This window comes from Ovis aries, chromosome 4 (genome assembly GCF_016772045.2).
Source record: "Ovis aries strain OAR_USU_Benz2616 breed Rambouillet chromosome 4, ARS-UI_Ramb_v3.0, whole genome shotgun sequence".
In the NCBI taxonomy this organism is placed as follows: domain Eukaryota; kingdom Metazoa; phylum Chordata; class Mammalia; order Artiodactyla; family Bovidae; genus Ovis; species Ovis aries.
Genome location: NC_056057.1, coordinates 47,815,289 through 47,828,233, shown reverse-complemented (window position 1 = coordinate 47,828,233; position 12,945 = coordinate 47,815,289). Strand labels below are relative to the sequence as shown.

General features: G+C 45.8%; 1 protein-coding gene across 14 annotated transcripts in view; it reads left to right on the top strand.

Annotated features, from left to right (window-relative positions):
* Nucleotides 1–12,945, top strand: part of SRPK2 (SRSF protein kinase 2) — a 244,493-nt gene that overhangs the window by 216,815 nt on the left and 14,733 nt on the right. For all 14 annotated transcript variants that reach the window (XM_042249189.1, XM_012176669.4, XM_012176668.4 and 11 more), the window contains 5 exons: nucleotides 472–497; nucleotides 1,955–2,201; nucleotides 2,763–3,245; nucleotides 8,795–8,895; nucleotides 9,006–9,113. In XM_042249189.1, the coding sequence (XP_042105123.1) occupies nucleotides 472–497; nucleotides 1,955–2,201; nucleotides 2,763–3,245; nucleotides 8,795–8,895; nucleotides 9,006–9,113 (965 nt within the window). The remainder of the gene's footprint in view (nucleotides 1–471; nucleotides 498–1,954; nucleotides 2,202–2,762; nucleotides 3,246–8,794; nucleotides 8,896–9,005; nucleotides 9,114–12,945) is intronic.

The window sequence follows — 12,945 nt, the reverse complement described above, 5'->3', positions numbered from 1 at the left end:
GCCAAGTCTGTTCATGTCATTTCTAGACTATTTGTAGTAGTATTGGATCTATTTTAGTTGTATGAACTTGTGAAATAGTTTTCAAACAGAGATGTGGAAGTTAATTGTTCATTTCTTTGTCTATAAACAAGTTGGGTTTTGTCACTCTTCTCCATTTTTCTTACCAGTCAGTGTTTTGTGATTGTGTGTTTTTGAAATGAATAAGTGTTTAATTTCAGGTTAATAAGAGAAATGACTCCATGTGAACCACTATGGCTTTGCTTTTTAAGAGCCAATCATTTGTTTGAGTTGGATAAACTTTCTTTAGGACTCTATGATTAACAAGCTTTAATATTTAAAGCTGTTTAAAGTTGTTTAAGTTGCATAGCCATTAAAAGGCAGTAGTTATTTCATTTTACAGTTCAGATTACCTACAAAAAGATAAGTATCTGTTTCACTCTAAATGTTCACTTTATTTTGTTTTGTTTTTAGTGAGTACCGCTCCACAGCAAAAGCCTGTAAGTACTTACATATATACTTCTATTACCTCCTTGTCAAAAGTGACTAGTCATTACTGAACTTTTCTAATTGTAACATTAGTTTTTGTTTCTTTCTGCAACAACTTTTTTTTAAGGGTTGTTTGAGGGAATTAGTTTTACTTTTTTTGTTGTTGTTGTTCCTTTCTCAGTCATAGATGTTGTCATGTATTTTAGCGTAAAAGACAGCCATATTTATAAATGCTGCGTATACTTGAATATGCAAGACAATATTTTGAAAAAGTGAAGTGATTTTTAGAGGTGGGATAATTAGAGCTGTCCCAAATTCTGTATTTTCCTCGTGTACTTTCTGGAGTGCTGTTGGCTGAGTCTGATAAAATGTGAGGTTATAGAGATAGGGTTTTAAGTGTGATTATTCCACAGACACTTTCTATTATTTCTGATTTGCCTCTAAGTTACCTGTTTTTTCTGAAGCTGCTGTTCTAATTTTTTTCCAGCTAGTAGTTAAATGTGAAAGAGCATTATCTGTGTGGTCCTATCAAAATTCCAAGTGTGAACAAATGAAGCAGGCTGTTTGGAATTAAATTCTAGATCTAAACCTGGTTTAGGCTTGGTTCCAGTTAAGCATAGAATATATATATATCTCTCAAGTTGATGGGTCACCTGCAAGTTTTAAAGGTCTTTATGACCCGAAAGCCCTCGGAAGGAAATGTGCAGAACTCCAGAGTGCAGCCAGCAACCCTCAGCCTGCAGTGGGAGTCCCAGCAGGAGGAGGAGCTGTAAGAATTCTGCCGCCTGGCCTGCTGAGCTCTGCCGTGGCTTGAGCAGTTTGCTTTGATTATTGGTTCTGTGAAAGACTGGAGGATCCCATTGCCAGTACTTTCCAAGTCAGATGGCCATGACTGGAGGCAGACTGAAACCATGGCTTTGTCTTTTTTTCCCTTTACTTCATATGCTCATTTCTTACAGTTCCTGCTGTCTTGGCTGTTTTTAACAACTTGGTGTGTGAGACCCAAGCACAAACAGCGCTGTTGACCAAACACGAATGAAGTACACCTGTTTTGGCAGACAGTTGAGTAAGACAGTAAAGAGAGGGAACATTGTTAATACTTTGTAGACAGGTAGCAGCAAATGAAACTTGCAAGAGATGCTTCTTGTCTAAAGGCAGAAATGCCTTGGCATAGTTAGTTCGTAGAATTTAAAGGGAAAAGGCTTGCTGGGTTTACGCTGTATCTCTCCATTGGCAGGAGCTGGTAGTAGTCCCGCTACTTGATATCAGCACTGGTTTCTTTTTTTTCTGGCTTTGCTGCAATGTTAACCATATTGTGGATCTCATGTCTGGGCATGTGATTTTAATTGAATAGACCTGAGAAAACAGACTGTGTTGGTATTTGCCATGTTGCCAGCACTTAGATGCTGCTGCATAGTGCTTTAAAAAGAAGCAAACTAACCTGTGCTATTTTCTTAACATGTTGTAGATAGGAAAAATATCTAAAAACAAAAAGAAAAAAATGAAAAAGAAGCAGAAAAGGCAGGCTGAGTTACTGGAAAAGCGCTTGCAGGAAATAGAAGAATTGGAGCGAGAAGCTGAAAGAAAAATAATAGAGGAAAACGTCACGTCAGTTGTACCTTCCAATGAGCAAGATGATGAATACCACCCAGAGGTGAAGCTAAAAACAGCAGGACTGGAGGAGGTGGCCGAGGGAGAGACTGCGAATAACAACGGTCAGTGAGTGCTGGAGAGCCGGCTGCACCCCAGGGCCTCACGCAGGGCGACTTGGCGCTGCTGTGTTTCAGACCTGAGGGCATTCCAAGTCATCCCTGGAGAATGTGGGAGCTGTCTGATACTTGCTTTGTAAAATAGGCACCAGAAACATGTTTCAGAATAGTTTTTGTTTTCCAATGGAAAATGTCTGAGAAGCACCATGTCTTTATCATGTTAATGATTGTCCTTCATTTTGTAATTAAGCTTTGACTCATCAGTAATGTACCCTTAGACAATCTCTGAAGATTATAGAGGAGAGGGTAGAAAATGGAAATACAGCTCTATTTATGCTCATTTTCTCTAAGAGCTAGCTTTCTCTAATAAGAGTAGCCTAGTTATTTAGTAAATGAAAAATAAGATTTAGAGAACCTGGAGATTTACCCTGAGAGCCCAGAGGTGTTTGCTGTGTAGCGAGTGAAATTAGCATGTTCAAACATGTCTCTTGTTGGAGAGGATAAATGCCTAGTGCACTCTGTTAAGGAGAATGACAAGTTCTAATTCTCACCCTTCCACTTCTTAAGGGGAAGCTGAGGACCAGGAGGAGAAAGAAGACACTGAGAAAGAAAACACTGAGAAAGATGAAGACGATGTCGAACAGGAGCTTGCGAACATAGACCCTACCTGGATAGAATCACCGAAAACTAACGGCCATATTGAGAACGGCCCCTTCTTACTGGAGCAACAGCTGGATGATGAAGACGATGATGAGGAAGATTGCCCAAATCCTGAGGAATGTAACCTCGATGAGCCAAATGCAGAAAGCGATTACACATATAGCAGCTCCTATGAACAATTCAATGGTGAATTGCCAAATGGACGACATAAAATTCCCGAGTCACAGTTTCCAGAATTTTCCACATCATTGTTCTCTGGGCCCTTAGAACCTGTGGCTTGTGGCTCTGCACTTTCTGAGGGATCCCCCCTTACTGAGCATGAGGAAGGCAGTCCATCCCGTGACAGAAGCAGGACAGTTTCAGCCTCCAGCACTGGGGATTTGCCAAAAAGTAAGTGTTCCTTCCCATGAGCTCTGCTTTCAGTCCCTGAGGGTCATGCCCTTGACATACTGGGGAGGGGATTGCTTGGAGGAGGTATAGCCATGTATGTATCCAGTAAGCACTTTTATTTTATTACTTTTGTAACCATGAGTAAGTTAGTGTAATTTAAAAAATATCCTGGACCACTAGGATTTCTGTTGCCCTCTGCATATCAGATCCCATTTCTGAATTTTTTTCTTCCCTTCTTCTATCTTAGTGAGTGATGATACCTTTGCAGAAGTTTTCCAAGTCTAGCGTTTTACCCTGTAGCTTTCTATAGTGTGCTTCCATCTGATAATGCTATGTTTAGTTTTTGGTTTTTTCGTTCTGCTTCATTTCTAGTCAAGGGAAGATGTGCCTGCTCTCTATCTGTACTGATGAAAAAGTATCTTTATTTTGATAGCTGTTCTTGATTACACCGCTCTCCTGTTAAAATTTTAAAGGAAGTGACGACGTAGGTTTAAATGTGATGATGATGTATATCAAACTCTGATTTTGAGGGTGGGTGCCACGTGACATATCTCTGCCTGTAGTGTGCTGGGGGACTTCAGGAGGCAAACGCTGTGTCACAGTTGGCTTGCACTCTGGCCCACAGTGGAAAAGCTCAGAAACCTCCTCTGCTCCCTCTGCTGACAAGAATGTTAACACATGGCGAGCCCGTTGATGAGCCAGCCCTGCAAATAGCTCAGGATGCTCTGCAGCCCCAGAGACCTGCAGAGTCCTCTGTTCCTCACTGGCCTCAGCTAGTCATCCTAAGGATGTGGGTTTTCTTGTAACTTGGATAGACGTGTTCTCCTCCTGTCTACCTTTACTCTGACCAGAAGGTTTGAAAGTGCTTGAAATGCTTTCACAAGCAATGTGGCTTCATCTAAGGGAAAACTCACCTCTTACTCTCCTTGACTCTCCTTCTATTCCCATACTACTGCTGACACTTCAGGTACCAAGTGTGTGTGTAGGAGCTTTCCTACACTAAATAGCTCTCCAGCGCCAGCTCAGTGTCTCGCAGTTTAAGTAAAGCTTGACACTGCCTGGCGATAGTGTCACATGCCAGGGTCTAGGGCTCAGTTTCATCAGACTGTATCGGTCCCCCACCCCAACCCATCACAAGTCCAAGTCATCATCTCTACTTCTGATAAGTTCTAAATCGGAGGTTTCCGTGATGCTGTCCTGGAGTTCAATTAATTTGTTAGAGCAGCTCACAGAACTCAGGAAAACAGTCAGCTAGCTGCTGGATGGTCTGTTGATGAAGAAAGGATGTAAGTCAGCGACAGCCGGATGGAAGGGATGCATAGGGCATGGTGTCTGGGAAAGGCGCGAGGCTTTCATGCTCTTTCCTGAATCACCCCTTCCCTGACGTATCTCCCCTATTCCTCTGTGGTACGGACTCACTGATTCTTTTTTCTTTCGATTAACAGATCCAATTGTGTGTTATCATTTACAGCTTTTTTTTTTTAATGCCAAAATTACCCCGAATTTGGCCTTTGTCAGCCTCTTCAGGTTGGTTCTTAGGTCCTTTGGACACAATCTCATTGTTCTCCAGGTGCCTCCTCACTCTTCTAGAACCACGTGTCCCAGGTTCATACTTAGGACAGGACCCAGGCTGGATTCAGACTTGTTGGCGAGTAGTTTTTGCTATTAAGATCTTGTAAATGTTTTATAATGTACATAATGTATAGGAACAGTAGTATGTGAACTTTATAAACACGCATATATTGAAATGAATGTTCAAACATCTTTTATTGATGGAGCAAACAGTATAAAAAGATTTAGTAATGTAGCATGGTCTTTTCCCCATTTATTTTTAAGACCTAATTTGAGTGTCTTTGTGAACGTGGCATGCTTGCTGATGCTTCTGGGAGAAAGAGCAGGTCTGGTTTTCCCACTGATGCCAGTCTCTTACCAAGCTGACCTTTTCGTTCATCCAGTCATTTGTTTAGAGGCACTCAGTTTGGGTTTTCAAAGCCTGGTCGTTGGAGAACTGTGGACAGTGTCTGCGCGGAGGTGCTTTGTTTCCTGTTGGGAGGATCCTGTCCTGGAGGCTGGCAGTTGGCCATGGGGCACTAAAGAATGGGAAGTGGGAGAAGTAGCCTTCACTCAGTTTGTGTGGATCCTTGTATATCAGGAAATAGTAGCAGAAATGCTGGGGCTGGAATGAGAAGATTGAGGATCACCTTATGTGCCAGGCTAAAGAATGAACTTCTCCCTGGAGTAATTGTGTAGCCACTGAAGGTTGGGAAGAGGAGGCAGGGTTCCTCTTGGATTATTAGCTGCTGGGTATATATATAAATAATATTATGTATATATTTTAATATTTAATATTGTGTTAAAGAGGCCTGGGAGCAGGGTGGCGCCTGCAATGCTCATGTCCTGTTGCCCTCACCTCATCATTTGGTGGCCGTGTCAGCGGCAGTGCTTGGCTGGGCGCTGGAACATAGCTCCACACTCTTCTCTCCCCGACTCTTGCTCCCTAGACTGTTTGCTGCAGAGCAGTTCAGAGAGGACTTTTTAAAGCAACCCCCCCCCCCACCTCCCATCTTCAAGATATTTCCATGTAGCACACCCCCAGAGGCATCATTCTCTGAAGCTTGCAGCCCCGCACAGTCCGTCCCTAGCGCCTCTCCTCCTGATGCCGGCCCCACCCACCTCTGTCTCCCCTGCTTGCTCTGCTCCTCCCACGCGATCTTCTTTCTGAAGTTTCTCAAGGGCGCAAGTTTATTTCTGCCTCTCTGCGCTTTGTACTTGCTGTCATGTCTGCCCAGAGCCTCTCTCCTTCGTGCTGCCCTGCATTCAGACCTCTCCTCAAACATCACCTTCTCAGAAAAAACCCCTTGGGCTGAATGCCTCCTCAGTAATCCATCTCTGTTCTCTGCTTTTTTCTTCTTAGCATATAGAGTTACTTGACATGGTATGTGAATCATTCATTTATTTACTTTATCATCCATCTTCTCAATGAGCATGTGAGTTTCCTAATTAGGGTGTGGTGGCAGAACCTTGCATGTCTCGTTCATGCTCTTCTGGTGCCCGGACGGCATTGGCCACGTGGAAGGGGCTCGTAAATACTTGGTGAACAGAGAGGTAAGATTTGCCTGTTAAATCTTGTAGTTCTGCTCTTTGCTTGGGCTGGTATTAAATCTCCTGCATATAAAGAGAGTATTCATGCCTTCCTTGTAAGGCTGTTTTAAACTTAAAGTATCAGTGAAGGCCTGCACAGTGCCTTGCAGATAAGTGACGGTGGCTGCTCATCATGGCGGCCCCGCTGGGCGGCATCTTGCTGGCACCCAGGCTCACTTGATGGCATGAATACAGTGTCACTCAGAGACTTAATAGCCTCAGCCCTTCCTGAAGCGAAATCTTCCTGCCTTTCTCTTTGCACTTTTCATTCCCTCCTTAGCAGAGAGCAAGGATGAGCCATGATATAGTTGCATAATAGTGACTGAATCAGGAGAGGTGATCTGATTTCTGGGCAAAGCAAAATCTGTATGATTATGTAGTGAGTAGCAAGTGTGTGCGTCCCTGTATTTAAATGGGCCTTTTTGAGTGTTGTGGTCTGATAACCTTTCACAGACACTTAGAGCAGGAAACTGTCACACTGAGAAAAGAGATGCAAAGTGATTCTCTTTTACCTCCTGTGTGTTTTGAGTACAGTTAAATTTTTGAGGTACTTTTCCGAGTATCATTTGGAAGGCATTGTGTGCTGGGTAACCATGCACAGACATAAACCAGGAGGCTAACAGCAGGTCACCAAAGAGACTTTGCCTGGTGCTCATAAACCAGGGGTGTTAAATGCAAAGAAACTGTACTGGTGGTCCCTGGATTAACAGTGGTTTGACTTTATGATGGTTGCAAAAGTGGAATGCATTCTGTAGAAGCTGTGCTTCATGTTTGGAGTGGTGGCGCCCACCACGTGGCCTCTCATCCTTGGCTGGTCCCTCTCTGGCCTAAATAGAAGCCTTGGCCTCAGAGGGCAGGTGGGGCAGAGCCCCTAGCTCTCCTGTGTTTGGTCTTCTTTTGTTTTGGGGGGTGAGGATGGTCCTTTTCTCTTCCTCCTTTACTGAGAACTGAGCCTCACAGTGTTTAAGTCATTTGTAACTTGTAGATGTTGAAAATTAAACTTGAATCCAGTTCTGCAAAGCTCCAGTTCCACTGTTGTGCCTGCTGACTCTCCTTTATTTAGAGACACGAGGGATTCATCTAGCCATTTCCGGTGCTGGCCATCTGTCTGTTGGGTCAGCGTTTTTGTTTTCTCTGGAACTCAGTTTCTCAGCCCATTCCCTGTTCAGTGTGAACACCTCACATGTTTGTGTGGGTCTCTGCTGCCGCCCTTGTCTTTTCTGATTTCTGTGTTTCTTTTCCTTGGCTCATACCTGGCCTTTGGTATACCTCATGGTGTTACAACTTCCTCATAAAGAGGGATGCAGGCCTAGGGCAGATAGACGGAAACACCAGAGTCTGACTGACTCGGGTTGATCCATCAGTCCGAGGAATAGGTCTTGAGGGCTAAAATGTCACCCAGAGTTCTCTCGCATTTTCTGGCCCCTCCTGGGAAGCTTTGTGGGCACCCCAGGTCCTGGATGCCTCACCCACTCACTGCCCTGCTCATGGCACATGCCACCTGGCCTTGCTGCCTGCCTGGGGTGCCAAGCTTCATACAAGAGTCTGCCCAAAAATGGTTGTTCAGTCGCTAAGTCATGTCTGACCCTTTGCAATCTCCTGGATTGCCAGGCTCCCCTGTCCTTCACAGTCTCCCAGAGTTTGCTCAAACCCATGTCCCTTGAGTCAGTGATAAAATCCAACCATCTCATCCTCTGTCACCCTCTTCTCCTCCTGCCCTCAGTCTTTCCCAGCATCAGGGTCTTTTCTAATGAGTCAGCTCTTCACATCAGGTAGCCAAAGTATTGAAGCTTCTGTATCAGTCCTTCCAGTGAATATTCAGGGTTGATTTCCTTTAGGATGGACTGGTTTGATCTTCTTGCTGTCCAAGGGACTCGGAAGAGTCTTCTCCAGCACCACAGTTCAAAAGCATCAATTCTTTGGTGCTCAGCCTTCTTTATGGTCCAACTCTTAAAGAGAGTCCAACACAAACCCCTCTGCACCCCACACGCACGCACGCACACATACACCTCTCCATCCTGCGGGGGAATATTCTCTCTACCCTCGAGTTTAGTAATATCACATTTCCGAGCTAGACGGAATCCAGTAGGGAACTGACGTGATCTAATGAGGAGCAGTTAAAAGTTACAGGAACCGAGCAGGCTGACTCAGAGGTGAAGGATGGGGAGAAAGGAGAATGGGCAAGTCAGTGTGCATGGGGTCTCTGGGCAGCTTGCCCTCTTGTGAAGTAGTTCCCTGAGATGAAGAATTTGAGAACTTAAATTTGTTGAGTTCACCTTACAGGATTCCAGGCCTAAATGATCATCCCACTACTTTTCTAGAAAAGGAGTGTGCCCTGCAATCATTGTGTACACACATGCAAACCACTTAACCCAGGCCCTAACTGTCCTGCTGTTTACTCATGCCAGCGAAAACCCGGGCAGCCGACCTGCTGGTGAATCCCCTGGACCCACGGAATGCCGATAAGATTAGAGTTAAAATTGCAGACCTTGGAAATGCTTGTTGGGTGGTAAGTAAAGTGTTCTTTCTTTCTTTGGTTGTGATCATGTATTAGAAGATGCTTTTTCTCTTTTTTAGTGTCTGTGTTCCTCCACAGTAATGTAGTCTGTTCCCTTCCAGCATAAACACTTCACAGAAGACATCCAGACGCGTCAGTATAGATCCATAGAGGTTTTAATAGGAGCAGGTTACAGTACGCCTGCTGACATTTGGAGTACGGCATGTATGGTAAGAGCGGCCTGTGCCCTTTTCCTCCATGTAAAGGCTCATCCCTTTAGTCCCCACAGTAGGCCAATCTTACGAGTGCCCATGGCCTAAGCCTTCTGACAGGAGGTTGTCCATGCAGGGGTGGGTGGGCAAGGTTTAGAGTTGGCAGGATCCTTCTCAGGCGTGTCCTGGTGTATGTTTTGGTTTGGGCTTGTGAGAGACAACCTAGCAAGGCCCTAGCCTCCAGCTGCAGACCTCTGCCGTGGTAATGGACTTCACGTAGTTCCTGTTGGCTCTTGAAGTCTTGTGGACTGTGCACAGCCTGTGCTTCCCTCACTTAGGCTGGAGAGGAAGATGAAATAGCTGTGATTTAGGGGGAGGTTTGAGGTGGTCTGACAGACCTGTTACTGGAGAGGAGAGGCTCTCCCCACATACCACTGTTTACGCTCTCTCCTGTTAAGCACAGTCTAGAAACTGTTCTGGCTCACGGCTCTAGGCTGTCTAGCCTCGTCGGAGGCACCAGCAGCTGCGTATGCTGTTTGAGTGAGTCTGGTCCCACAGGCAGCTTGGCGATGGTTTTCCTCAGGGCCTCGGGCTGCCTCTTGTTTCTCTAATATACCAGAGCCTTTTTGCTGCCACTTGTGTGCGTCAGAAGTCTGGTGTGTCTAACTCTTCTAAGCTCCACCAGTGTCTGTTCTCACTCTCTCCTTGCCTGTGGCCCGATGAGCATGAATAGTCCTTGTCTGTGAGCCAGTTTCAGTTCCTCTCTTGGTCCTGTCTCCTGGCCAGTTTGTCGCTTCTCTTTTAGTGAGCTGAATTGGGAGGTCTTTTGTTGGAGACACGGGTGTATCTGTTGCTTCAGGTGGCGCTTCATGCTTTTCTTGTATCGTCCCCCGCCTCCCCCAGATTCTTCTCTTCTGTTTCAAGTGAGAGAGCATGTGTGTAAAGCTTGGCACTTGTCTTCTCACTGAAAAACAAAGAGTGCTGAATAAATACAACTGTCTGTGATTTAAAGGTTACTGCAGCACTCCTTGTGTGTGTGTGTCCTCTGATGCTAAAACAATATGAAAAAAGAAACTCTTGTCTTTCAAGTTTGCAACCAGTATGGCCAAACAGGTCTAGAACAGAAAGTATGCCTTTCTGTCCTCTGATGGGTAATGCCGGAGAATAATTTTAAAATTACATTTCTCAATAAGTATAAAAAACTGAGTCCTTGCTGTGCTGGGTATGGAGACAAATGGTTAGAAGAGCTGATGTGTGTCATGGTTCCTTTGAATGTAGGGAAGAAATCAGGCGTGCTCTGCAGGAGTCCAGGGGCGGGATGGGGTGGAAGGGCTGGGAGGCAGTGGGAGGCAGAGGCCAGGTCAGGAGAGGGAGGGCACTTCCGCCAGCTGGAGCTGCGGGGGAGCAGTGTTCTGTTTCCTGACGTGTGAGGTCAGGCCTTACTTGTCTTCAGCTATATAGAAGGGGCTATATGTGGGTTGTCCTGAATTACACTCTGAAAACTCAACTCTGAAATCTTGTACTTCTAATTTTGGGTGTTAAATTTTGGTGATATAACCAGAAAAAATAGGACAAGATCACAGATGTGGTAGCATAGTGTTGGAGCCGTCAGTACAGTTTTTACCAGATTATCTGTCTTGCCCTCGTGAGATACGAGTGTGCACCTCCACACTGCCCCCAGCCCTGCCAGCCCCTGTAAGCACCGGGAACCGCGGCATCAGCGTTAGCACTCTCTCCATCTCCTTCTGCCTCCTCTCTTCCCAAGAAGTGAAGTCCCTCAGTGCTTCTAGAGCTGCTTATAAAGTTCTTTGTAATTAGTTTAGGGGTGGTTTTCTGGGAGTAGGGCCAGCCTCCTTGGAAGTCATGACTGAGAGGCCCCGTCTTGCTTCTGTAGAGAAACCGGTGCAGGTGAGGCAGTCATCACCCATCCCACTTCTGTTAAAGTTTAAATACATGACAGTGTATTAAATTCACGACACCAAACTGTAATAAAGCTCTGGACCGCTCTTAGTGGTAAAACCCAGGGCTCTTCATTGTCAGTGGCATCGCGTCTGAGAGACTCCAGTGGGGAGAGAGTGGTGGCTGGTGCCCGTGCTCACTGGCAAGGGCATTCGCTCCTGGCAGGGCGGAGTGCTCGTGCAGCCACACAGGGTGGGGTGGAGTAGCTGGGTATGTCAGTGGCTGAATCTCTCGTTCTTTTCTTGAGCTTCAGCGCTCCTCCAGATGTGAGAGTGCATGATCTAAAGTGTGGTGTGGGTCCTGACATTGGTGGTTCTGCATTTGTGTGTCAGAGTCCTTGGATAGGTTCCATGGTGGCCCCCAGGCAGCGGCATAAAGACAAGGAAACGTGCCGGTCTTGACCCGCTCCACCAAGCTGCTCAGGAGTGTTCACGTCATGGATGGAAGGAATTCGTGACCTTATTTATTCAGAATGGAGTGCTTTGATACGCAATAGCATTTCAGGAAAGGGGTACCTGGTCTCCCCAGAGCCTGAAGGCAAACGCTGTTCCAGGGGAAAGCCATTTGAGGGGACTGGGCTGAGTACCGAGGGAAGAACCCAGAGTTCTACAGTATTAAACATGGACAGTAATAATAAAGGTTATATTGAGAGTAACTCAGAGAGTTGAAACCTGTGGCAAAGTACAGAGGCTAATGTTTCATTATGGTGCGTATTTATCCTGTTGTCTATGTCCTATTTGTTAAAATCTTTTAAGCAGAAATCCTGCAATGAAAGATACTATATTTGCTAGACTCTCGACAAAAGATATTGTATATGAAGAGATTTTTGTGTGTGTCTTTAAATTGATTTTAGAAAGAAGTATTGAGTTTAATCAGGTTGTAGCTTACGTTGAAGACAATTTGATACATAATAAAGGAGAACGACAACATGCAGAAAAAAAGTCTTACCACGATTCAGAGAATCCGGACCTGATAACTTGCTAGGGGAGCCTTCATCTTGCCTCTTCCTTACCATTTCATTGACGGGCTTCTTCAAGTTGTATTTCCTTGGAAATACATGGATGCTAATCAAAATGGCCATCTTTACAAAATGCTGAGCTGATGTAGCTTAGTGTTAGACTGACAGAAATGCATACAAGCAGATTGAAATGGTTTTGGGAATCAATTAGAGGAATGAGGCGAAACCAAGGATGGTAAAGAGCAATTGGTGCTTTCCATGGATCCATCCCTCAACTTCCGGAGTCTTCCGCCTGCATTGGGCTTTTACCCTTTTCTCTTGGCTTCTGTCCCTGGCAAGAACACTTCTGGGCGTTTACTGTGTGACCCACTCGTTGCCCTTGGGCCTGTGGCCAGGCGTGAGGTTTTTCACCCCGATCTGGGACTGCCAGTAGTGTCCTTATTGCTTTCTGGGTGGAGAGGGCAGGCCCTGCTCTGCGCAGACGACCCCCTTGCTCCATGCCAAGACCTGGCACATCTGGGTTCAGCTCAGACCCAGGTCTGGTTCAGGGCAGGGATCCTGAGTTCATGCGCTAGTGCTCATTGCAGGGCAGCTGGTGGGAGGCTTGTCATCCTACTTCCCTCCTTTCTTTAAGAAACTAGTACTGCGAGATGAAGAGATGTGGTCCTGGGCTAAGTGCACTTGCCTTGGTTTGTGCGGGACCCCACCCCAGGCAGATGAGCCTTCCCTTGTGGGTGCCCTCCCTGCACATTGGCGATCAGCAACAGAAGGGGAGAGGGTGGGCCAGTTCGGCCGGGTCTGGAGAGGGAGCGGGCAGTGCAGCAGCCACTGACCCCTGGGCATCGGTGAAGCAGGGATGGGCCCCTGGGGGCCTCCACAACAGCGCACTCTAATATACAAGAGAAGTAAGTATGAGGGAGACCAGAAGTGGGG